The 26,853-nt window shown below is 46.3% G+C and overlaps 1 protein-coding gene across 9 annotated transcripts in view; it reads left to right on the top strand.

Moving 5' to 3' along the window:
* RPP40 (ribonuclease P/MRP subunit p40) overlaps positions 1 to 10,141 on the top strand; it is a 61,298-nt gene extending 51,157 nt beyond the window's left edge. For 8 of the 9 annotated variants that reach the window (XM_029243600.1, XM_029243601.1, XM_029243599.1 and 5 more), the window contains 7 exons: positions 1,267 to 1,411; positions 2,697 to 2,765; positions 4,093 to 4,188; positions 5,457 to 5,582; positions 7,648 to 7,846; positions 7,974 to 8,108; positions 9,231 to 10,141. In XM_029243600.1, coding sequence (XP_029099433.1) covers positions 1,267 to 1,411; positions 2,697 to 2,765; positions 4,093 to 4,188; positions 5,457 to 5,582; positions 7,648 to 7,846; positions 7,974 to 8,108; positions 9,231 to 9,429 — 969 coding nt within the window. In that variant the 3' untranslated portion in view covers positions 9,430 to 10,141. The remainder of the gene's footprint in view (positions 1 to 1,266; positions 1,412 to 2,696; positions 2,766 to 4,092; positions 4,189 to 5,456; positions 5,583 to 7,647; positions 7,847 to 7,973; positions 8,109 to 9,230) is intronic. The other variant, XM_029243605.1, reaches the window with a different exon arrangement.
* The last annotated feature ends 16,712 nt before the right edge of the window (positions 10,142 to 26,853 follow it).

The raw sequence follows: 26,853 nt of genomic DNA, 5'->3' as shown, positions 1-26,853 counted from the left end.
TAGTGATAGGAACGGGACATAAAATATATTGCTCATTTGTTAAAGATGAAACACAAGCAAGGGCTTCCGTGGTGGCACAGTGGTTAAGAATCCACCTGCCAGTGCAGGGGACACAGGTTCAAGCTCTGGTCCGGGAAGATCCCACGTACCGTGGAGCAGCTAAGCCTGTGCGCCACAGCTACTGAGCCTGCGCTCTAGAGCCCGCAAGCCACAACTACTGAGCCCATGTGCTACAACTACTGAAGCCTGCACGCCTAGAGCCCGTGCTTTGCAACAAGAGAAGTCACCACATGAGAAGCCACACACGGCAACAAAGAGTAGCCCCCACTCACCGCAACTAGGGAAAGCACGCGTGCAGCAAGGAAGACCCAACACAGCCAAAAATAAATAAAATTAATTTTAAAAAATTATTTTAAAAAAACCACAAGCAAGAGCTTCCCATTAAAATTGTTTTGCTCGGGCTTCCCTGGTGGCGCAGTGGTTGAGTCCGCCTGCCGATGCAGGGGACACGGGTTCGTGCCCCAGTCCGGGAGGATCCTACATGCCGCGGAGCGGCTGGGCCCGTGAGCCATGGCCGCTGAGCCTGCGTGTCCGGAGCCTGTGCTCCGCAACGGGAGAGGCCACAGCAGTGAGAGGCCCGCGTACCGGGGGAAAAAAAAAATTGTTTTGCCCTTTCACCTTTCCTGTACTGTAAGCTTGAATACAGAAATGGAAAACTTGAGTTGTCAAATGTCTCTTTTCCTGAGATTAGTAAGTTTTTTTTGTTTTGTTTTTTCTATTTTTATTTTTAAAATTTTTATTGGAGCATAGTTGCTTTACAATATCGTGTTAGTTTCTACTGTACAGCAAAGTGAGTCAGCTATACGTATACATATAGCCCCTCTTTTTTGGATTTCCTTCCCATTTAGGTCACCACAGAGCAGAGCAGAGTTCCCTGTGCTATGCAGTAGGTTCTCATTAGTCATCTATTTTATACATAGTATCAATAGTGTATATATGTCGATCCCCATCTCCCACTCTGAGATTGGTAAATTAATTTCAGATGTTTTTTGAAAGCTGTGGAGGAATGGTTAGCAGCCTTCATGATGTATCATCCCTAAAAACCTGGGTGTTGATCTACATGAAAATAAGACTTGTTTAAACTTATAATGGAGTATAATTTGCAAAAATACTGAATCACTATGCTGTACACATGAAACTAATGTAATATTATAAGTCAGCAATGCTTCAGTTAATAAGACTTGTTTATATTGCACATTCCAATAGGTTTCATTTCTGATTCCTGAATGTGGGATACTGTCAAAAGAACTGAAGGACCTGGTCATGGACTCTGGACCCTATTACTTTGTGAAGGATTTACCTCTTCATGAGTTAATCGCACACGAATTCATCAATACTTTTGTCAAGAAAGGTAAGGAAAGCCGTGTAGTGTCTATGAACGCGGTGAGGTGAGGAAGTCCAGGGAGATCGCATAGCAATACCAGGGTCCTTCTCTTGTTCTGAATAGGACTGCTGGAGATCGCCTGTGTGGTCAGGTGTGTGCATCCCTCCCTCCGTCCCGCAGTAGCTCAGCCGACTCTGTGTGCCCTCATTAGGTGGTGGTTTCTGATTGCGCTGGTCCACAGGTGTTGTGTGGGAGTGTGTCGTATGAGGGTTAATGGAAAGGAAAATCTTCGACCGCTGTGTTCAGATGCGCTGCCATTGGGTGTGTGGCTGCAGAGACAGACCGCTGTTCTCCCCGCAGTCCCCATGACAGCTGTCTGGAGAGGGTGGTCTCCTGATGCAGCCACAGCTGCTGGCCCCAGAGTCAGGTGCTGATTGGGGCTCAGCATCTTCCGCTTAGACGTTGTGGCTCTCAGCCTCGCCTGTGCACCTCATTCCCATCTGTGTCAGCTGGGTGGATTGGCTTGTTCCAGTTATATCCTAGGAGCCACTTGTTTGAAACTATTTCAGCGTGTCTTTAGGGATCCACCCTCACTATATACATCACTGCACAAGGGCCACTGACATCTTGTCTTTGGTCACACGGACATGATTCCTTTCTTCAGTTCTGAAGCTTGATGCTGGGGGATTCCCTGGCGGTCCAGTGGTTAGGATTCCTCGCTTTCACTGCTGAGGACCCGGGTTCGATCCCTGCTCGGGCAGCTAGGATCCCACAAGCTGTGTGGTGTGGTAAAAAAAAAAAAAAAAAAAAGAAGTCTGAGGCTCTTTTGGTAACAGTGTGGACACTGGCCATGGCAGGGACTTTTACATAGCTGACCCAACTTAACCCTGGCAACAATACTATGAAATAAGCCTGCAACGCCCATTGTACAGGTGAGAAAAATGAGGCTCAGAGAGATTGAGTAGCTTTCTTGACTTCACACAAGTTTGTGGCACATGTTGAGTCTTCATCTGGAACTCTGCCTTTCAGGTGTGTACGCTCACCCGCTTTTCCACTTTGTGCCCCTCTACCAGCATCCCCGGAGGTATGTGCTCCATCCTGAGTCCATTTTCTGCTCGTTGGTAGCCAGGTTGCACAGATAGGCCCTAGGCAGGGGCGTGAACTAGCTGTGCTTGGCCTTGCGTGTCCTCCAGCTTGGCTGAGTGAGCTGGAGCAGTGACCCGGAAGATTTGTTATCCTGTGAAAATAATTCACTAACTTCTTGCAGGTGTGATTTTTTTTCTTAATTTCTCCTCTGGGTTTTCTCTTACAGGTGCGTGCTATGCACTAACGTACAACACAAATATTGACGAGGATAATACTGTGGCCCTGCTACCAAACGGTAACCACACTCATTTTTTCTTCTTTCTTAATTATGGAGGAAACACAAACAGTAAAAAAGAAAGAGTCAAGTCATTCGGATGTGTGTAAAGTGAAAGTCCCCCCTTTCATCCCCGTCCCTCCAAACTCACTGCCATTCTCAGCAGGCATTTTTTTTTTTTTTTAAAGAATCAATTTTATTTATTTATTTATTTTTGGCTGCATTGGGTCTTCGTTGCTGCGCGCCGGTTTTCTCTAGTTGCGGCGAGCGGGGGCTACTCTTCATTGCGGTGCGCGGGCTTCTCATTGCTGTGGCTTCTCTTGTTGTGGAGCACAGGCTCTAGGCATGCGGGCTTCAGTAGTTGTGGCTTATGGGCTCAGTAGTTGTGGTGAACGGGCTCTAGAGCACAGGCTCAGTAGGTGTGGCGCATGGGCTTTGTTGCTCTGCAGCACGTGGGATCTTCCTGGACCAGGGCTCGAACCCGTGTCCCCTGCATTGGCAGGCGGATTCTTAACCCCTGCGCCACCGGGGAAGCCCCTCAGCAGGCACTTTTCTTAGCAGGTAGGTGTTCATTCTTCTAGACATTTTCTATGAATTTATAAACACATACAGGTTCTTTTTTAAAAATATATATATATTATGTCATAGTCCATTGTTTCTCAGTTTGCTTTTTTCCCAGGCTGTATATCCTAGACATCTTTCCCTATTAGTACATACAGTTTTTTGGGGGTTTGTGTTGTTTTTTTATTTTATTTATTTTTGGCTGTGTTGGGTCCTGGTTGCTGCACGCAGGCTTTCTCTAGTTGCGGCGAGCCGGGGGCCACTCTTTGTTGTGGTGCGCAGGCTTCTCACTGCAGTGGCTTCTCTTGTTGCAGAGCATGGACTCTAGGCGCGCGGGCTTCAGTAGTTGTGGCTCACGGGCTCTAGAGTGCAGGCTCAGTAGTTGTGGTGCATGCAGGCCCAGTTGCTCTGCAGCATGTGGGATCTTCTTGAATCAGGGCTCAAACCTGTGTCCCCTGCTTTGGCAGGCGGATTCTTAACCACTGCACCACCAGGGAAGCCTAGTACATACAGTTTTAATTTACTCTTTTTAATGTCTTGAAAATATTCCAAAGAAGAAGTATACCATAATTTGTTTACTCTTTCTTTAATAAAAACTTCGATAGTTTCTCGTTTCACTCTAATAAATGATGTCTTTGTACATATAATTATAAATAAGACCCTTGTATTATACATAAGGCCCTTGTGTGCACTGGTATTTAACTGCCCAATTTGTCTTGCTTTCTCTTAGCCAGAGAACACATTATATTTTTAACATCTCTTATGGGAATTATTATTTGATTTATAGGGAAATTAATTTTATCACTGGATAAAGACACTTATGAAGAAACTGGACTTCAAGGTCGTCCATCTCAGTATTCTGGCAGGAAGACCATGAAGTTTAGTAAGTATTACGCTCACTCCATCAGTTTCTAACAAGGTAGTAGTCTTCCTGTAACAATTTGAACTTAAATGTTTGAATTGCCTCTGTTCTCTTTGTTCAGAAGAAGTGTGGCTTTTTCTTGTCTTTAAGACTCCTTACTCCGGGGACTCTCGGGTGGGCATCAGATAGGATGAGATAGATACTGCTGTGCATCTGTTTGTCTTCAGCTGTCGGCTGCATCTTGAAAAGATCACAGACTTGGACATGTTCCATTAGATACATATGTTTTGGGTCACAAATTCAAAGTGATGAACCCACTTGTTCTTTTTTTTTTAAATTGAAGTATAGTTGATCTACAGTGTGTTAATTACTGCTGTACAGCAAAATGATTCAGTTATACATATATGTACATTCTTTTCCATATTCTTTCCATTATGGTTTATCACAGGGTATTGAATATAGTTCTTTGTGCTATACAGTAGGACCTTGTTGTTTAACCAGCCTATATATACCAGTTTGCATCTGTTCCAACTTGTTCTTAGTAAAGAATTTCCTTTAATTTTCCCAAGTTTTATGTTGACTAGTAGAAATTCACCCATGAGTGAAGAGATGTAGTTCTGTTGATGGTCTGGCTTGAACATCAGTAGTTACGGCTGCCACCTCCACAGCTAGGTTAGAGTTGATCTCTGCCCTTGGTCTTTGACTACAAAAAATGTGAATTTAAAACACCTGTTGTGGGACTTCCCTGGTGGCCCAGTGGTTAAGAATCTGCCTACCAGTGCAGGGGACACAGGCTTGAGCCCTGGTCCGGGAAGATCCCACATGCCGCAGAGCAACTAAGCCCGTGTGCCACGACTACTGAGCCTGCACTCTGGAGCCCGTGAGCCACAACTACTGAGCCCACGTGCCTAGAGCCCATGCTCTGCAACAAGAGAAGCCACCGCAATGAGAAGCCCGTGCACCACAACGAAGAGTAGCCCCCGCTCACTGCAACTAGAGAAAGCCCACGTGCAGCAACAAAGACCCAACGCAGCCAAAAATAAATAAAAATAAAAATAAATAAATTTTAAAAATAGATAAAACACCTGTTGTAATTATCTCTCAATGCCAGAAATGTCCATCAGAGGCAGAGTTTTGGTTTGGGAACCCAAAGGGAGGGCAAGAAATACAAAATAACTTTTTTTATCCATAAAACTTCTAAAACTCCTGATGTTTTAATCTAGCATGTTTTGCACAGTGCACGCTGTGTGTATATGAATGAACTGTTTATTCCTCTCCATTTTTTGAAGTTGTTTCCATTGATTTGATGGATTTATCCTCTAAACTGGACTCTAAGAAGTATAAAAGAATATCTTGGGCTTTCAAAGAAAAGAAACCATTGAAATTTGATTTTCTTTTGGCGTGGCATCAAACAGGTATGAAAAATAAAATGTGTAGCGATGGAGTGGTTTTGAAATCTAATGGTTAATTAAAGGGGAGTAGTGAGGAGAGAATGGTGATTCACCCCAGTGGTCAGGGATGTTGTGCACGTAGATGGATACAGGTGTCCCCCACTTTTCGAAAGTTCACTTTATGCTCCTTTACTTTTTACAAAAGCAAAAAGTGAAAATAGTGTTCAGCGTGTGTTTTGCAGTGAGCTGCTATAGAGGCAGTGTGCACCCCAGCAGCGAGAGCGACATCCCCAGCTCCCTCCCCCAGAACTGCACTCAGCGTCTTAGCCTCTAGCCGGCAGAGGTTTGAACTGTGTCTTTGAGCGTTTATTTCATGCATCTGTTAGCAAGATGTGTCTTAAGGTAATTGCTTCTTCGCTTTATGCCATTTCGACTTAATGAAAGGTTTTGTAGGAACACTACTTTGGGTTGGGGGGAAACCTGTAAACGTTGTTAAGGAAACTGCTTTGACCCCTCTGGCATCCCTGAGAGCCATAGTCCGGGATCATCTCGGCATGCAGCCGTCTGTCTCCACCTCCTTGGGTTGTGTGTCGATCAGGAGCTCCTGAGGGTGGGGTCTCGGGCAACTAACCTTTGTCCATTTCTCCCTTTCCCTCCTCCAGCTTCCCTCCAGCAGCCTTGGCTGGAGTGTTTTAAAATAACACCAGTTATACTGCTAGACACAAACTGCTTACTCGTTATTGCAGGGTAGTAATCAGGCATATCATTAAATGTCAGATTAAATTTGTTGTACCTTTTAATTGATTAGAATAATACATTTAGTTCAGAGTTTGATGTTCACCAAACATTTTAATCGGCTTACAACTACCATGTACCTCGCTCCTTTTAGAAGTGTATCTTTGGCCCAAAACAAGATTAAATGAATCAAATCTTCACAATTACAATGGTGTAGTTCTCTCTTGGAGAAGAGGGAAGCCCCTAGGTCCGTTTTGGAAATAGGTCCATCTGTCTGCTCCTCCTGGAAAGTTCGTGGTCACTGGGTGCCACAGGGTTGCCTGGGTGAGGCCTAGGTCTGTAATACTTGGGTGCTGCTTCTGTGTGTGGTGCAGACACAGAGGGCAGAGAGGCTGGCATCTCAGTTGTAGGAAGTCTTTACTGGGGGCCTCCTATGCAGTGGGTTCTGGAGACCAGTGTGTTCCTAAGACTCCGAAGTATTTTAAGGGCTTGTCAGGACCTGTGAAGCACCTGAGATTTTACCCGCTTAGCAAGCTAAGAAGTTAGCCAGCACATTCTCGTGCGCTCTGGCAGGAGACACGAGACCCCTGGGTCAGAGACAGAAAACCTAATGATTCCCAGCAGTAGCAGTGGGCAGAGCACCAGCGTTTGCTCCAGTTCACCAAGTCCTGGTTCCTGCAGGGTGATGCATGGTGGGCAGGTGATGCTGGTGCAAGCAGGGGGTTGCATTACAGGAGGGGAGCCTGGAGCCTAAGGAATTCAGATCTTTTATATTGGGCGGTGAGCCTGCTGACCTTTGCCCTGGAGGGAGGGAGGAGGTGGAGGGAGACATTATTTCTAATACACTGGGCAGTAAGCAGTCCTGCCCTCTGCACCAAGAGGGCCACTGTTTCCGTCTTCCAGGGAAAATCCTTCAGGATACACTGGATCTTACTGGGGTTTAAAGACAAGCTGGACTGAGATTCTGTCTTCAGCTCCTCTTCTGCTTCCTTCTTCGGGAGTGTGCCAATGTGCTGCTTTCTCTGTAGATTCACTGATTGATCGAAACATAAGGAATGCTTTGATTAAGTCAAAAGTTTCTTAGTAGGGCAGCTGTTGAGACCAGCATGGCTTGACTGAAAGCCTTATGACTTTCCAGAAAAAGTGTGACAGAAGAGGAATGCTGACAGAACTTTGGCACAAGGAGGCGAAGGCAACTTAAATGATTTTAATTTGAGTAAAGCTTTGTACAACCTCCTCTGGCCTTACTTCATCCTGCCTGCTTCCTGAAACCCTCAAGTGGGAATGGGGTGGATTCAGAGATTCACTGAACTTGTGTACACTATTCAAGTGGCCTTATTTGGTGTGTTTGAAGGTGCGGAAGGATCAACGATGATGTCATACTTTTCCAATTACCGGATTCAGGAGCGTCAGCCAAAAATAGCGCTGAGCACGGTGACAGACCTGCCGTGCCCTGTGCTGCGGAGCGGCGAGCTCAGGGGCGAGCCGGAGGCGGCCTGCAGCGCCCAGGAGCTCTTCGAGTGGCTGGGCGCCGTCTTCAGTAACGCCGAGCTGTGCGTATGAGGGCTCCCGGGTCCCGGAGGGCTTGGGCTGGCTTCTCATTTTCAGCAGGGGTTTAGTACTTTGAAAGTGATCATGTAGTGGATATAAATGCGTTTTCTTTCTCTTTTTTGGTTACAGAAATAATGAGCCTGATAATTTCATATCAACCTACTGCTGTCCTCAACCAAGCACAGTGGTGGCGAAAGCTTGCTTGTGTACAATCACTGGTTTCATCCTTCCAGAGAAGATACGTCTTCTGTTGGAACAGCTGTGGTGAGAAAAACGAACAGCCTTTTTTGCCATTTATGCCTTGCTTGTCTCCGCCTCTGTAGCGTTTTAGGGGCAGCAGTAATGATCCAGATTCCAGGGTCCTCTCACAGCGTGTCCCCCTTTTCCCTTGCTTGGGCTCACGTGCAGTAACGTTATCATCTCACATGATGTAATTATCCCTGGTGATATTGCCAGGTCCTTGTCCTTTGAAGAGAGGAGAGCGGAGCTTTACTATGCTTCTTGAGAACAAACTGCTCGTTTTTCTTGTTCCGCTCCCCCAGACCATTTCGGTGCAGTTGAAGTTACAGTATCACTTAAGAAAACGGCAGTACTCTATGGAACACATTATGATCTGTCTTAAATACTGGATTTCTGCAAAATGCTTCACTTTGAAATGGGTGGGAAAAGGAGCTGACCACCTCTGAATCCAAATCATATCCAAAATCTGCCCTGGCTCTAACATCCGTGAATCACTGGGCACCGGTAACATGCCACGGGTTGTATAAAGTAGTACTGGATTTTCATTCTGGGAGGTGTTCTGTAAATGAAATGTGAGGAGGCTCAAATCCCGTATTGAAAAGAATATAAAGTGAGCATCACGCCTTCTGAGTCTTCACTTGAAAAAATGTCTAAGATTTAAGTGTTGAGGGTTTTCCTTTTTAAATCCAACATCCTCTTTCACATTTATTAGCTTTGTACTTTTATTTTCCTCAGTAAGAAGATTGAAGTTTTAAAAATTTGATGGATTTTAAAAAAGAAATTCGATAAATTACTCTGCAGTGTTTCAGTTTACAGAGTCTCCGAAAGCAGCACTGTTCAAGGGAGGGAAAGGATTCTTACACACTTGGTGGGGAATTTTTTGTTCTTTAAATCTTATACGCTCTTCCTCGATAAGGGTAGGAACCGCTGAAGTTTGTTGTGTGCGCTGCATGTTGGTGAATCTTTACTGAATTCACAGTATAGCACCAGGAATTTAATTTCTGTCTCCTAATTTTTATAAATGAAAGCTAAGGTCAAAGCTTCATGGGAGCATCAGAAATACCGCTTATCCTGAATAAGTAAAAAGAAATAAATGGGACCGTTCCTAACTCTTCCTGTTTGTTAAGAAGTGTCTGTCTTTTTCAGTCGCTACTTTGATGAACCAAAGTTGGCCCCGTGGGTGACGTTGTCGGTTCAAGGCTTTGCAGACAGCCCTGTTTCCTGGAGAGAAAACGAACACGGTTTTCGAAAAGGAGGAGAGCATTTATACAACTTTGTGGTTTTTAGTAATCGGGACTACTGGCTTCAGTTGGCCGTTGGGGCAAATGATGACTGTCCACCATGACAAGCACAGAGTTTAAAGTCGTGTTTGTTTATGTTTATGCTCGTTTTCCGTATTTCTCGGCGGTATAAGGACCGTGTGTTCACTCAGACTTGGGTGATGAGGACATTTCTCAGATCAGCGTCTGTTAACATCTGCCCTGGACTCGGGCCCATCCTGTGACAGGCTTGCCGTCAGGTGGAAGCTCATAGTTGATTTCTCCCTGTCACTATGAGCCCAGGGTGTGGGCTACTGCGTCGTAACTTGGGCCACGATGGCCAGGGACCGGGGGTTATGGGACCACTGGGTAAGATGTGTGCTGTGATTGTGAGTTTCTCACATCATAATAACAAGAAATCCCTAACATCATACTTAGCAGAGCCAGTTCCTGCATTAGTGCTGTTCATCAATTACCTCATTTAATTCTCACATCAGTCCTGTGAGGGAACAGAGTGTACATAAGCTACTGAAGTCACCTGCTTGTGGATTCAAGACTTGATCTCAGATCAGCTGGTTCCTGAGTGTGTGCTGAGTGTGTGCTCACTGTCCTGCTTCTGGGTCAGGAGGGATATTTGGATACTGTATATTCATAAAGAACAAGTTGAATTTTGCAGTAACCTATAAGGGAAAAGAATCTGAAAAACATATATGTGTGTGTGTGTGTGTGTGTGTGTGTGTGTGTGTGTATGTAAAACCGAATCACTGGGGCTTCCCCGGTGGCACAAGTGGTTGAGAATCCGCCTGCCAATGCAGAGGACACGGGTTCGATCCCTGGTCTGGGAAGATCCCACATGCCACGGAGCAACTAAGCCCGTGCGCCACAACTACTGAGCCTGTGCTCTAGAGCCCGTGAGCCACAGCTACTGAGCTCGTGTGCCGCAACTACTGAAGCCCACGCGCCTAGAGCCCGTGCTCCACAATGAGAGAAGCCACTGCAATGAGAGGCCAGCGCACTGCAACAAAGAGTAGCCCCCGCTCACCGCAACTTGAGAAAGCCCGCACACAGCAACGAAGACCCAACACAGCCAAAAATAACTAAATAAATAAAATAAATTTAAAAAAAACAAAACCGAATCACTGTGCTGTACACCTGAAACTGACATGACATCATAAATCAACTATACTTCAATTAAAAAAAAAAGTGACTTGCCTGGCGGTATAGTGGTTAGAACTCGTGCTTCCACCGCAGGGGGGCGTGGGTTCGATCCCTGGTTGGGGAACTAAGATCCCACATGCCACACAGCGTCGCCAAAAAATAAAAGTAAAAAACAAAGTTGAAAGAATTTTTTTTCTCCCAGCAATATGGCTGATAAGGTCCAACTGAAAACTACTTAAATTTCTGGGATACCTATCAAGAACCATTTTTTAAAATGTTTCAATGAGCTGCAGAATAAGAATTCTGAAAAGCTAAATAATTTATTTGGCCACATGGAATTAAATTAGAAATCAGTAACAGAAAGATCCTTGAAAATCCCCAAGTATTTGGAAACAAAATAACTCACAAGTCAAAGAACAAATCTAAAGAGAAATTAGAAAGTAATTTGAAATGACTTTTTTTTTTTTTTTTTGTGGTACGCGGGCCTCTCACTGCCGTGGCCTCTCCCGTTGTGGAGCACAGGCTCCGGACGCACAGGCTCAGCGGCCATGGCTCACGGGCCCAGCCGCTCCGCGGCATGTGGGATCTTCCCGGACTGGGGCACGAACCCACGTCCCCTACATTGGCAGGCAGACTCTCAAGCACTGCGCCACCAGGGAAGCCCTGAAATGACTTTAAAAAAAAAAAAACTAGAATTTGTGGATTCTTGCTAAAGCAGTACTTAGAGGGAAACTTGCAGCTTTAAATGCCTGTATTAGAAAGGAAAACAGGTCTCAAATCAGTGACCTCAGTTTCCACTTTAAGAAACAGTAAAAGAAGAGCAAATTAAATCGAAAGTCAGCAGAAGAAAAGGAATAATAAAGATCAAAATGGTAACCAATGAAATAAAATAGAGAAAAATTAATCCAAAAGCTTGTTCTTTGGGAGAATCAATAAAATTGATAAATCTCCAGCCAGATTGGTGAGGGGAAAAAAAAGAGACCAATTACCAATATAAGGAATGGGAGAGGTAACGTGACTGAAGATCCCACAGATGTTAAAATAATAGGAACACCTTTATACCAATAAATTCAAGAACGTAGGTGAAATTGACAAATTCCTTGAAAGACACGAATTACCAGAGCTCACTCAAGAAGAAACAGGTAAAACCTTCCTATAACCCCAATGGGATGGCTTCAGTCTTGAGCTTTACCAAACATTTGAAGAAATAATACCAATTCTACACAAACACTGCCACTCATTCTATGGGGTCAGCATTACCCTGGTAGCAAAATTACCGAGGCATCCTGGCTGGGCAAACACATTGCAAGGAAAGAAAACACTACAAAACAAACATTCCTCATGAACATAGGTGCAAAAGTTTTAGTAAATTGAAACCTACGATATAATAAAAATGTAATATGGCCATGGGGTTTATCCTGGGAATGCAGGGTTGATTTAACATTCACATAATCATTTCAATCAATACTAGAAACGTATTTAACAAAATCCACCATCTAGTCCTGTTAAAAACTCTGGCAAACTGGGAATAAAGGGGACTTCCCCAATCTGATTAAAAGGCATCTGCAGAAGCCCTACAGCTAACATCAGACTTAATTGTGAAGGGCTGAATACTTTTCCCCTAACATCAGGAAGAAATCAGGGATATCTCTGTTCATCATTGTACTGGAGATTCTAGACCGCAGTCAGGCAAGAAACAGAACATCCAGATTGGAAAGAAAAAAAATTGTCCTTTTTTCACAGATGACATGATCATCTATGTAGAAAATTCAGCGGAATCTATAAACAAGATACTAGAACTAATAAGTGAGTTTATCAAGGTTGCAGGATACAAAGCAGTGTACAAAAATCAATTATATTTCTATATGAACAATTAGAAAGTGAAATTAAAAATCATTTACAATAGCATAAAAATACTAGGTAGTTAGGAATAAATGACAAAAAATGTGAAAGACATACACTGAAAACTGTTAAATATTGCTATGATCAATTAAAGAAGACCTAAATAACTTGGGGTATATACTTTGTTCATGGGTCAGAAGACTCAGTATTGTTAAGACGTCATTTCAGGACTTCCCTGGTGGTGCAGGGGTTAAGAATCTGCCTGCCAATGCAGGGGACACGGGTTCGAGCCCTGGTCCAGGAAGATCCCACATGCCGCAGAGCAACTAAGCCCATGCAGCACAACTACTGAGCCTGTGCTCTAGAGCTCACGAGCCACAGCTAATGAGCCCTGTGCCACAACTACCGAAGCCCACGCACCTAGAGCCCATGCTCTGCAGCAAGAGAAGCCATCGCGATGAAAAGCCCGCACACCACAAAGAAGAGTAGCCCTCGCTCGCCACAACTAGAGAAAGCCTGCGTGCAGCAACAAAGACCCAACACAGCCAAAAATAAAAGTAAAATAAATAAATTTATAAAAAAAGATGTCATTCCAAAATACAGATTCAATGTAGATTCAATATAACCCCAGCAGGCTACTTTCTGTGTGTGTACATAAGTTGACAAGCTGATTCTAAAATTTTTGTAGAACTGCAAAGGACCTAGAGTAGCCTCCAGGGCTGTCTTGGAACTTGACAACACAGCACCAAGAGCCTCCAGCCGCCCCCATTCTTTGTCCCTCAGCATGATGTAAACCCAGCCCAAGTAGGAAGTCAGGAGGTGTTTTTCAGTGTGTCCCCCTTGTGATCTGTAAGGGTGCCTGCCAACTGCGAAGAAGTTTCATAATAAGGGACTTAATTGAGGAGGTGCCAATTGACGTTGGAAATAAGATTTATTGCTGTTAATCCTTTGGAGTAATCCGGGGTTGACTAGTTTTTTTTCAAACTATATATTCCGGTTAATACCATGTTCAACTATTTTCCATATAAAATTAAAAAATAAAAATCTGGTATACAAGAGGGGTTGTAGAAGACTGAGTTGAGGAATTTATGTGAATAGGAAAACAGACTTGTAGATCTTTAGGGAACAAGTGTCAAGAGGTTTCTGGAAAAAAAGAAAGACCTACAAATTACCAAGGCAGTTTTCTTAAGTTTGAAGCAGGGGAAACGGTAACACAGCAACCGACCGAAAAAGCTATGCCAGAACCCTCCCTTTTAAGGAGCTAAGATTGTGCTCAAATTCTTTGTGTAATTTACTGGAACTTGGGGACCAGAAAGACCACTGCAAGCATATTCTTCAGAATCCAGATTAGGGGAAAAGTTTTATTCCTTGGGTGCAAAGTTACTGCTATATTCATCTTAATAAACAAACTAAATGACTTGGCAGGAAGCCAAGCGTGACCCACACATTTCTAAAGAAATGGCCAGAGATCAAAGATGATTATTTTCATCTCTTATAATTGAAGAAATATTTGTCTTGTTTTCCTGTTGCCCAAGGTTGGAGTTCTTTTCCTCCTTCTGGTATGTTGCCTCGAAACCCATGTGCCATTTTCACCACAAAGCTCCCTGGATTCTCCAGAGACAGAACTAATAGGAGATATATATATATATATATATATACACATATACACACACACAGTATATCAATATGAAATATATGAATACATAATCATATATAGTATTTATTATATAATATAAATATTTGCATATTATATATAATGAAGATAATTATGTTGTATATTATATATAATATATTGTGTATATATATGTTAATATATATTGTAAATACAGCTCTTCCTTGACTTACGGTAGTGTTACATCCTGATAAGCCCATTACAATTTGAAATTATTTTAAGTCGAAGATGCATTTCATACACCTAACCTGCCAAGCATCATAGCTTAGCCTAGCCTACCTTACACATGCTCAGGACACTGACATTAGCCTACAGTCAGGCAAAATTATCTAACACAAGGCCTACTGTATAATACAGTGTTGAATATCTCATGTAATTTATTAAATTCTGTACTGAAAGTGAAACAGAGTGGGTAGAGAATGGTTGTCAGTGTATCAGTTGTTCGTCCTGGTGGTGGCGTGGCTGCCTGGGAGCAGCCCAGCATCACAAGAGAATATCTTACTGTGTGCTAGCCCTGGAAAAGATCAAGGTTTCTACTGAATGTGTATCACTTTCACACCATCATAAAGTTGAAAAATCCTAAGTGGAACCCCGGGGGGACCATCTGCATTTATCATGATGAATTGGCTCATGCAATGGTGGAGGAGAAGAAGTCCTGCTACAGCTGCCGTCTGTGAGCCGTAGACCCAGGAGAACCGCTGGTGTCGTTCGTTCCGTCCAAGTCCGAAGCCCTGGGGACCGGGAGAGCCAATGGTGTGAGTCCCATTGAAGGGCAGAAGACACATGCCCTAGGTCAGCAGTCAGGCAGAGAGAGTAGAATTGTTCCTTTCTCGGCCTTTTCTGTTCAGGCCCGCAAGGAGCGGGTGAGGCCCACCCACACTGAGGAGGTTAATCCGCTTTACTGAGTCTGCTGATTCAAATGCTCATCTCATCCAGAAACCCCTTCCCAGACACCCCCAGAAATAACGTTTAGCCATAATATCTGGATACTCCATGATGCAGTCAAGTTGGCACGTCACACTCCATCGTGAGTGACTTTGGTCTGTTGTCATGTTTGTGGAGCCCCTGGTTTCCACTCAGTGGTTACTGGTGCTGAACAGGGAAGAACAAATCTGACTCCATGTTGGGTCTGTTTCTTTAACCTTTGTATTCTGTTGCTTTTGCTACAAGTTAATCACCAAAGGGGTTGCTGCCTATAAGCTTAGATTATGCGTCATGGCCCATCTCTGGGACCCCTGCCTCTCAGGTCATGAGCATTAAGCTAACATACCTTTGTTTAGCTCACAGGAAACATCCTGACCAGGCCCACCTGTGAAGGACTGCAGGGAGGAAGAAATGAACACCCCCCCTCTGGAGGCTGATGGGAGCCAGGAAATGCTTGGCTTTGCTCCGTCCCCTTTTAGTATAAAAGAAGCCTGCGTTCTAACTCAGGCAAGATGGGTCTTTGGGGCACACGGCCACCACCTTCTCAGTCTGCTGGCTTTCCAGAGGAAGTCTCTCTTTCTTGCCTCAGCAGCTCGTCTCTCCGTATCTTGGACTCGGCGACAATGGGGGCTGTGAGAGCAGAACAGATTGATGACAGGACTTCTCCTTTTGAGGAAGAGACACTTCAGGAGGATAGCAGTCTCTGCCTGGACCAGCTCTTGGCTCAAGCTGACATGGTAACTATGACAGCTGATGGAGCTGGATGAGCACCCTGAAGATAGCTGGGACCTTCCGGGGAGGAAAGCCTGCAGGGGACCTCCTGGGCTTGGGGCTACTCTCCTTCACCCCCTCACCTGCTGGGCCCCAGCTGACCAGTTTGTGAAGCCACTGCCCGGCAGGACACCAGCTGTCTTTGGAAAGATCTTGCTACGAGCCATTTTCCTCCAGTGATGAAAACTTTTCTCAGGACAATGCACTGCTTTATAGAAACAACCTTTTTCATAAATACAGCCCGTGCCCCATTTGTGAACAGCGGTTGGTGCATTACTACAATGGAGTGACTCTCCTTAGTTTAGGACGGGGAAGATTTGTGGGGAAAAGTGGTTGGACTTGGGGTGGGACAGGATTTCCTTCTTTCTCTTTAACTATCTATATCAGCCGGCTGAGTGCGAGAAGCTGTCGAAATCCGTCACCATCACCTGAGCCCCGTTAGCAGGTACGGCCTCAGTGAGAAGGTATAAATGGTCAGAAATTCAGGGTCTGGAAATCGGAGCTATCAGTCTTAGCATCTGTGAGCTCTTTCTGAGAAAACAACAGGCACAGAAAAAGGTACTACTCCTGGAGACTTTCTTTGTTTCCCTCAACTAATGAGGAAAGTTGGAGCCCTTTCCTTTTACTGATGAAGTGCTCACATCTGGGTCTTATTTCAGATCACAATTGCCAGCCTCCAGGTATCACGTTCTGTAAATCTTAGTGAGTCTCGGCTTTTAGGCCAAACTGCCTGACAGTCTTCCGGGTGAGGGACCCAGATAAGACTGGGAGGCTTGAGAATGTAGGGCAATCTTTCGGCTTCACAAGCAGCCAGAATTTGTCATGTTTCTTTTAGCCTCTAACAGGCCTCAATGTCTTTGTTCCTGAGGGAAAGTTGTGGGCATATAACGCCTACTGAGCTTCCCCAACTTGTCTCTGTGTCTCAGCTGGTAAACTTTGCCCCTGTTTCATTTTGAATCCATTCTGAAGTTCTCAGAATAAAAGTACCAGCCGGTGTATTTGATTTCATAATAATAGCTGACATTCACTAAGCACTAATTGTGTGTTCAGGCAGGCTAAGCATTCTGTATGCGTTCCATCAGCAAATGCCCGCTAAAGACTTTTTTTTTAAATTGAAGTATAGTGGATTTGCAATGTTGTGTTAGTTTCAGGTGTACAGCACAGTGATTCGGTTATACATATATATCTATTTTTCAGATTCTTTCCCCTTGTCGGTTACTACAAAAAATTGAATATAGTTTCCTGTACTGCACCGTAGGCCCTTGCTGGTTACCTATTTTATATACAGTAGTGTGCATATGTTAATTCCAAACTCCTAATTTATCCCTCCGCCCTTTCTTTCCCCTTTGGTAACCATAGTCTGTTTTCTGTGTCTGGCCCACTAAAGACTCTCACAGCGGGTGTTACTCACACTCTGTTGATAAGGCCAGAGAAGCCTTCCCTAGGCCACGTAGCTAAGGAAGCAGTGAAATCAAAATTGCGAATTACGTTTGTGTAGCTGGAGATTTTAAACAAATTCCTTTATTCATGTTTGACATTGGGAGGACACAAAGGAACTGCTTCAGTTATCCATTGTGAGGTCACAAATCTCCCCCAAACCTAGTGGCTTATAACAACAGTAATTTATTATTTCTCATGACACTGCCAGTTGACCAGGAGGTCTTGTCTCCCCTGACGGTGAGTTGGCTGGAAGGTCCAACATGGGCTCACTCCCATGGCCGGCTGTCGGTGCTGGAGGCCAACTGGCGCTGTTAGCTGGACACCTCAGTTCTCTCCTACATGGACCTCTCATGTGGCTGCTTGGGTTTCCTCACAGCAAGGTGACTGGGCTTTAAGAAGGAACGTTCCAAGAAGACAAGCCCCATTGTGCAAGTGCTTAGGAAAACTTCACTTGCTAACGGCCCATGGGCCAAAGTTGGTCTCATGGCCAAGCCCTGGGTCAATGTGGGAAGCTTTACAAGGAGATGGATCTTGAGAGCTGGGGTTCACTGGGGTGGGGGTCATCAGTAACAGCTGGACTACAGGCATGATGGGATATTATTATTACTATTATTTTGCCTGAAAAGCATCCTTCTTTCCCCTTCAGGCTAATAGCAAAGCTCACCGATTAGCATTTCATGTTGCGTTTACAGCCCTTCGCATATAAGTTCTGAAATTTTGAGCGGTGATGTTTGGGCTGTTAAACGGGTCAGTAGTTGGCTAATTCATTTATTAATTTAGTGAGAGTCTAGTGAGAGAGTTAACTTATTAACACACTTGATAGCTTGTGTAATAATCACAGAACCCCAGCAAGAGGTGTTATTGTCTCTGCTTTACAGGTGAGGAGGTGCAGTCACCTGGCCCAGGTCGCACACCTGGTTCTCAGCAGATCTGGTCAGAGCGTCTGCTGGGCCCCAGAGCCGCGCTCCTTGTCGTGTCCCCCCCCCGCCCCCCCCACCCGTGCTGAACACACACTGGGGAGCTGAGGAATCAACAACACAGGCCGCCTGAAGGCTGCGGGGAGGAGTAAAGATCTTTTAAAAATGGATTGCAGTTAAGTTGAGGAGGAAGCTTGTGGCAGCAAACGTCTGTAGCCTTTGGCTAATTTCTTGCTGATGTGTTAGACTCGTGGGCCTGGTCTTAACCCTTCTGCATCTCTAACTGTTTTAAAAAACAACTTATAAAAGGGGACTTCCCTGGCGGTCCAGTGGTTAAGACTCTGCGCTTCCATTGCAGGGGGCGAGGGTGCGGTCCCTGGTCGGGGAACTAAGATCCCACATGCCGTGTAGTGCGGCCAAAAATATTTGAAAACAGAGCAACTACATATAAAATATACGCAGCATAGGGCTTCCCTGGTGGCGCAGTGGTTGAGAGTCCGCCTGCCGATGCAGGGGACACGGGTTCGTGCCCCGGTCCGGGAAGATCCCACGTGCCGCGGAGCGGCTGGGCCCGTGAGCCATGGCCGCTGAGCCTGCGCGTCCGGAGCCTGTGCTCCGCAACGGGAGAGGCCACAGCAGTGAGAGGCCCGCGTACCGCAAAAAAAAATATATATATATATACGCAGCATAAAATGTACCAGCTTAACCAGCGATAGGCGTCCAGCTCAGTGGCATTACGTACACGGGCACTGTTGTGTGACCACCACCACTGATGCGCGAACTCTTTCATCATCCCAGATGGAAACTCCTGGCCCTCTAAGACTTCTGAGCAGAAGAATTATTGGTGCCTTTTGAAACTTTATTTGGAAGGGAAGTGCCGGGTAAGTGCCCTTCATCTGGGTGCCCTGGGCTGGTCAGGAATGGGCACCTCAAAATCCCATCAGGTTGCCTCTGGAAGTCTTCCTAAAGTTCAGAGGTGTCCCGTGGGGTTCAAGGTCAGTGAAAAGGAAGCCACGGTCGGGGGTGTCAGGAGGTCGCTGGAGGGAGGTGGTCGTTATGGGCCAAATGGTGTCTCCCAAAATTCACATGTTGAAGTCCTAACTCACCAACTCCACTACCACCACCTGCACCTCAGAAGGTGAATGTGCTTGGAGATTAGGCCTTTAAAGAGGTGATTAAGGTAAAATGATGTCACGTGGGTGGGACCTAAAGCCAGTGTAACTGGCGTCCTCGTTAAAAAGGGAAATTAGGGCTGACATACACAGAGGGAAGACCCTGTGAGGACACAGGAGACGGCCGTCTACAAGCCCAGGAGAGAGGCCTCGGAGAAACCAGCCCTGTGACACCTTGATCTTGGACGTCCGGGCTCCAGAACTGTGAGCACGTAAATTCTATGGATTAAGCCACTCCGTCTGGTGGTGCTTTGTTTTTGTCCACGCAGACTAACATAGTGGGGAAGGACCCTGAGGCTTGGGGGCCGGCAAAGCTGTGGACCTCAGTCCTAAGAGGGGCCGAGGGGGAGGTACCTGGTGGTCACTTGGTGAGCAGTGGTTTCAGGGAAAGCGGTGGAGGTCATTCTTAAATGCTCCTACTGCATGGTTCACTTGCTCTCGGTCAAAAGACCAGGATGTGATTCCAAAACCTGGATGCAGACCCGGAGGGCCATGGATTTCTGAGAGAGGCGAACTCTGAACTGTGGTTCCCCCGACAAGGACAGAAAGATGGAGCAGTGACTGTCAGCCCCGAGTCTACAAGCTGGGCTGCAGCCCCTCGGATTTTTAAAAAGTAATTTGAAATTGTGGCAAAAAACACAGCATAAAATCTACCTTCTTAACCATTTTTAAGTGTACAGTTCAGTTACGTTAGCTACGTTCACATTGCTGGGCAGCACATCTCCAGGAAGTCGTCATCTTGCAAAACGGAAACTCTGTACCCACTGAACAACAGCTGTCCTTCCCCTCCCACAGCCCCTCAGGTTTTAAAGGGCGAACCCATTGAGCGTGGAATTCTGCCAGCCTGGAGAGGCTTGGCTTTGGGGTTGCTGAGTGTCCTGAACTCCTCTGTACGTCGTGCGGGTCCACGTGTGATATCTAAGGACCGAATTCTGACCAGTGCCTGCAGTGAGGGAGATTAAAATCACAGTGGTTTACCTGCGGGCATCGCTCACTTGGTTCCCAGCAACCCCATGCGTAGAGACAGGAATGGGGTCCCGGTTCAGCAAGTCTGTGCATTGACTGAGCTTCGCTTTACCTGTCATCCCGAGGCCGCAGGCCCCAGGCCCTCGCCTTCACCGGGGCCAGAGGCACATGGCGCTGCCTTCCTGGCTCCCAGGAACCTGCCTCGGTGTCAGCGAGACAGAACTGGCGGCGGCCGAGCGCGGGGCTTGGTCCTTAGCTCACGGTGCACATCGCGCACGCCCGTGTGATGGGGTTAAAACAAAACAAAACGGGGGGGACACTTCCCTGGCAATAAATGAAGCAGAGACCCAGCGGCCACAGGCCTCTGCTTCCCACTCCTGAGGGAAGCACAATGGGCAGGAGGATGGGGGAGAAAGGAGCATGTTGGGGGTCAGAGCTCCTGGATCAGAGCCCCTCGAAGGGTCTTCTGGCCAGGCCCGTCGTGGGAGGGGTCTCCAGTCCTCAGCGGGGCAATAGGGGAGCAGCCGGGATGGCGGGAGCGAGGGGACCACTGGGCCCTTCGTGGACACCATCCCAGAAGGTGAGAGTCCCACCTGCTCTTTCAGGGCTGGGCTTTGGCCATCGGGCTCCTGGGATTCGTGGGAGGGAAGTGGACGAATCCACACCTGCCCGGGGATGCACTTCCATCGGCCACTTGTCCATGGTGTTGGCAGCAACTGGCCGGAACAGACACTCGCGGTGCAGGCCCAGATGCCAGGACAGGTTGTGGAGAAAGCAGCTTCACGTTTCTCGACCCTCTGTAGGTAAAGCAGAGGGCAGAAGGGGAGCCACTTGAAATACCTGAAATATCTGAGGTAGGTTTATGGGTAAAAACTTCTTTCACAAGATGCAGTTTTTCAAGAGGAAGCAGTTTCTCTTTTCACCACGATGGAGACTTCCCAGCACTTGGGGAAGGTCGTGGTCACCTCCTTGCTGTCCTTTAGCCTAGGCAACTGACAAAGGGGCAGAAGGGGATTGATTTGTCCACCTCCTTCTTCCCTAGAGACAGCAGACAGCAAGTTGCCACTTGGCCTGAACCCAAGGCCTGTGCGACCAACAGCGTAGACCCAAGCGAAGCCGGCAGGACAAGAATTGTTCCTGCACGAGCTCGCTTTCAGCCGCGGGGTCAGGGGCTGCATCCCCCCTTCTCTGGGGCCTCTCAAAGCAGCTACCTTCCTGCCTCAGGCACTTTCGGGAGGAAAGAAATGCATATTTAAAGGAGGCTGAATTTCATGTAAAAACAAGGCACAGGCCCAGCTGTGAGGGCCCAGCCAGAGAGGGAAAACATCCATTTAAATATTTGGTTTGCATCCAAAATCCACTCCCTCGGAGACCTGGCACTCACCACAGTCTGCTGACCTGCCTGAGAAATAACGCAGACGTTTCTGGTGTGCCTGAGAGGAAGCCTCGACTCCTCCTCGGGACCCCAGAGCCAGAAGCACCCGTCCGGCCCAGGATGCTGGTCAGCCAAGTTCAGCCGAAGCCAGAGCTACCCCAGCCAGTGCTTTCGCTGCTCTGTGGCCGGAGCTTCCTCGGTCACAGCCAAGTAGGGCCCTGAGGCCTCAGGGGGTGGGGCAGAGCTTCCCCGTTGTTTTCTGATGCTCCCTTTGGATCCCCGAGCAGCAGATTTCTGAGTTTTCCTGCCCAAACCCAAGACCACCCGTGAAGAATCAGCCGCAGTGTGCGAAGCCATTCCATTTGGCAACTGCTGTTTCCATTCAGAGTTTTCTGGAATTCCAGCGGCTGCCGGCTGCCGCCAGTAGGTTCGTGCCTTTTGTCCTCAGGCTTGAAGGGCACTGGGACCTCTGAGGTGAGGATATGGGGGAGAAGGGCCTGACTGTATCAGAGATCAGGGCAGCACCCCAAAGTGGAACCTCCCAGACACTCAGCTGTCCCCCAGGGGCCAAGGTACCATTTGTGAAAAAGCAAAGCACGAGAAATGCAAATAATACAAACCTCCTCCCTCCTCCCATGCCTGGCAATAACAGGTGCCCAGTAAATGGCAGCTGAATTGAATTCTTTGTTGGAAAGAACTGCTTCACTGACTGCAGACTCCTCCCCCCTCCCTGCAGGGTTCAGGAAGGCCAGGTTACTCTCGCCTCCTAGACTGAGCGCTACCAAGTCCCTGCCACGTGCATTTTAAGAAACATTTTGCCAATCAAGAGTGCTGGAGACATTTTGTCCCCGATATTCAAATATGCATGTCAAGGAGGAAAACAAACTGTAGAAGTCTTTTTTAAATATTTATTTTCATTGTGGTAAAATACACAACATAAAACTTTCCATCTTGAGCAATTTCAGGTGCACAGTTCAGTGGCATTAGGTACATTCACACCGCTGTGCGCACGTCACCACCATCCACGTCCAGAACTTTTTTCTTCTGGCAAAACTGGAATTCTGTCCCCATTAAACCACACACGCCCTCCTCCCCCAGCCCCCCGCCACCACCCTTCTACTTTCTTCTCAATGAATCTAATGACTCTGGCAATGTCATATACACGGAAAGAAAACTTTTTTTTTAATTTAGAAAAGATCTTGAGGCTAAGGAGAGGATAATCTTTTCAGGCACAAAATCAAAATTTCTGTTCTGTTAAATCACAGTGACGGAGTCCTGTGGTGCGCCTCCCAGGCGCCAGCCTTTCTCTTGGTCACACGAGAGGCGGGAGTGAGGGTGACTAGGGTCTGTGTTTCTGGGGGCCTCTGGGCCCTTGTCTCGGAGCCTGAGTCTATCCGCTGGAGTGCTCTCACCCAGTCCACCTGCTCCACACACGGTGACCCTGTGGCCCTGACCTTTCGCTCCCTCCCTCCCTCCCTCCCTCCGGCCCGCGTACCGCAAAAACAAAACAAAACAAAACAAATCCCATCCGTGTTTCCCTGTCACAGGATGGAACTCTATCTCATTAACTTGGTGCCAAGGCCCTCCAAGACCCCGCTGCAGGTCCCTTCGCCTCAGCTCCAAGCTCCACACTCCAGCCCCTCCTGGGACCCTGGGGGCTGCCCGCTCCCCCTGCACTGCCTCACGGTCCTGGGACTCTCTTGTCTGTCCTGACTGCTCTTCTGCTTTTCTGTCATATCCTTTTTTTTTTTTTTCTTTTTGCGGTACGCGGGCCTCTCACTGTTGTGGCCTCTCCCGTCGCGGAGCACAGGCTCTGGACGCGCAGGCTCAGTGGCCATGGCTCACGGGCCCAGCCGCTCCACGGCATATGGGATCTTCCCGGACCGGGGCACAAACCCGTGTCCCCTGCATCGGAAGGCGGACTGTCAACCACTGCGCCACCAGGGAAGCCCCCAGACTGGGTCTTGATGCCTCCATCGCATCCTGGGTGCTCTCAGTGCTGGACGCCTGGCTGACTGACTGGTCTCATTTCATCCTTACAACCCTGGGAGGCGGGTACTGTCTTTGCCCCCAGGTCACAGATGAGGAAATGGAGGGCTATTTTAAGCATTGTCCAGAGCGTTCCTATCATCACCTTATATTCTAATCTGTTGCTGTAGCTTCCTGCCCTTGAGAACAGGAGCCGTATCTAATTTATTTTCGGATCCCCAAGGCTGAGCATAGACCCTGGTAAGAAGTAGTTGCTACATAGAACAGAGGAGGATAGAACAGAACATCTCACCAGGCCAACTGGCCCAGCAAAAGCAGATGTCTCAGCCTCCTGGCCTGAATTCTGCCCTTGTCCGGCCCAGGGCTGGCCTTAGGGGTAAACTCAGAACTGGGGTCCGTATGGGGTCAGTTCTGGCTCTACTAAAGGAACCCTCCCACAATAGAAAGCATCTTTCCTATCATCTCTAGCAAGCTTCACAGCTATCTCTTTAACTGGATGAACACCTTCATTCCATGAGTAAAAGTAAAGATTTAAAAGAAAATATAACCATTTTCCCCCTTTCTCTGCTTGGTATTTCCCAATTTTACCCACTGTTGAATTTGTTGATTTGGAGACTGACCCTTCCCTTTATCCATTTATTCCAGAATCCATAGTGCTCTGGGTTTGTTTTAAAGCCACGAAGAAAGCAGATATCTTTGAAAGGTGTGTGTATAAACACTACCTGGAAACCAGTGTACTGAAAGCATTTTATTATTTTATATGGTGCAGGAAGAGCCAGTGAGGCTAATTACGAGGGTGTGTTTTCAATATAGTGCTTCTTAATCAGTAAGAAGCACTATAGGAGTAGGAGGTTTTTACAATAAACTTAAAAAAAGTGGAAGTGTAATGTACATACAGAAAAGCCACAGATAGAGTACAGCCTGATGTCTTGTCACGAAGTGAGCACATCTGGATCACTGGCCCCCAGGTCAAGAGATGGAGTATTACCACAGCCCCTCCCCCCAGGCACCCACCTCCGAGCGCTAAGGTAATCGCTATGCTGACTTCTAACACCATAGGTTCGTTTCGCCTGGTTTGAACGTCATGTAAATGGAATCGTGCAGTATATGCGTTCCTTTGAATCTGGCTTCTTTTGCTCAACATTATGCTGGTGAGATTCAGCAGCTATGCACAGCTGTTGTTAATCCATTTCCATTACTGTAAGAATCCCTTTTATAGATATATTATGAAGTTTGCATCCACCATTCTCCTGTCGATGGACATTTGAGGCTACTGGAAAGAGCGCTGCTGTAGATGTCCTAGTACACATCATTGGTGGCAGTCCGTACACATTCCTGTTGGGTCTATGCCCAGGAGTGGGTTTCTGGGTAGGAGGGTATGCCCGGCCTTAGTGGATACTGCCAAAGAGTTTTCCAAAGTGGTTGTGCTATTTTACATTCCCACCAGCAGTGGATGAGCGTTTCAGTTACTACAGATTCTCCCCAACACTTGGCATGAACGGTCTTTTTCATTTTAGCCATTCTGGTAGGTGTGCATTGATTTCTGGCTGTGCTTTAAATTTGTCTGATGACTTGTGAGGTTGGGCATTTTTTGTATATTTCTTGGCCATTTGTATTTCTTTCTTTTTTGGTGAAGTCTCTGCTCTTTTCTTTCTTTAATTAACTTGACTATGTTACTTTACTGTGGTAACATATACATAACATCAAGTTTGTCACTGCTAAGTGTACAGTTCAGTGGTATTAGTATATTCATATTACGCTGTAACCATCACCACCATCCATTTCCAGCTGTTTGTCTCTTATGCCCTTTTTTCAATTGGGTTATCAGCCTTTTTCTTATTAATCTGTAGGAATCCTTTACATATCCTGGATACCAGTCCTTCGTCTGTTTTATATATATTATGAATATGCTTCTTCCTCTGAATTACCTTTTCACTCTCTCATGGATGAAAAGAATTCCTAATTTTACAATTGGAAAGCTTCTGCACAGCAAAAGAAATGATCAACCAATGAAAAGGCAACCTATGGAATGGGAGAAAATATCCGCGAAACACACATCTGATAAGGGACTAATATCCAAAATATATAAGGAGGGCTTCCCTGGTGGCACAGGGGTTAAGAATCCGCCTGCCAATGCAGGGGACACGGGTTCGAGCCCTGGTCCAGGAAGATCCCACATGCTCGGGAGCAACTAAGCCCGTGCGCCACAACTACTGAACCTGCGCTCTAGACCCCACGAGCCACAACTACTGAGCCTGCGTGCCACAACTACTGAAGCCCATGCGCCTACAGCCTGTGCTCCGCAACAAGAGAAGCCACTGCAAAGAGAAGCCCACACACCGCAACACAGTAGCCCCCACTCACCACAACCAGAGAAAGCCTGCAAATGGCAATGAAGACCCAACACAGCCAAAAATAAATTAAAAAAATATATATATAAGGAACTCATACAACTCAACAGCAGAAGAACAAATAATTCATTTAAGAAATGGGCAGAGAATCTGAACAGACATTTTTTTCAAAGAAAACATACAGATTCCAACAGGTACAGGGGAAAGGGTGCTCAACATCACTCATTGTCAGGAAATGCAAATTAAAACCACAATGAACTATCACCTCACACCTGTTAGAATGGCTATTATCAAAAGACAAGAGATAACAAGTGCTGGAGAGGGTGTGGAGAAAAGGGAACCCTCCTGCACTGCTGGTGGGAATGTAAATTGGTGCAGCCACTATGGAGAACAGTATGGAGGTTCCTCAAAAAATTTAAATAGAACTACCATATCATCTAGCAATTCTACTTCTCAGTATTTATCTTAAGGAAATAAAAACACTAACTGAAAAAGATATCTGCACCCCCATGTTCATTGCAGCATTATTTACAATAGCCAAGACATGGAAACAACCTAAGTGTCCATCAGTGAATTAATGTGTAGAGAAGATGTCATAAACAAACAAACATACAATGGAATATCATTCAGTCATAAAAAAGAAGGAAACCCTGCCATTTGTAACAACATGGATGGACCCTGCGGGCATGCTAAGTGAAATATGTCAGACAGAGAAAGACAAACACTGCATGATCTCTCTTATACGTGGAATCTAAAAAAAAACACAGCAGAGCCAGGTTCATAGCTACAAGGAACAGATTGGTGGTTGCTAGAGGTGAGGGAGGTGGGTAGTGTGTGGGGAGGAGAAAGGGGTAAAGAGATTCAAAAGGTGCATGTTTCCAGTATAAAATAAATAACTCCTGGGGATGTAATGTGTAGCATGGTGACTATAGT

Source organism: Monodon monoceros, unplaced genomic scaffold (assembly GCF_005190385.1).
Source record: "Monodon monoceros isolate NGI ecotype Baffin Bay Population unplaced genomic scaffold, NGI_Narwhal_1 Super_Scaffold_3, whole genome shotgun sequence".
Classification (NCBI taxonomy): Eukaryota; Metazoa; Chordata; class Mammalia; order Artiodactyla; family Monodontidae; genus Monodon; species Monodon monoceros.
The sequence above is the reverse complement of the archived record's forward strand: the minus strand, read 5'-3'. Positions and strand labels throughout refer to the sequence as shown.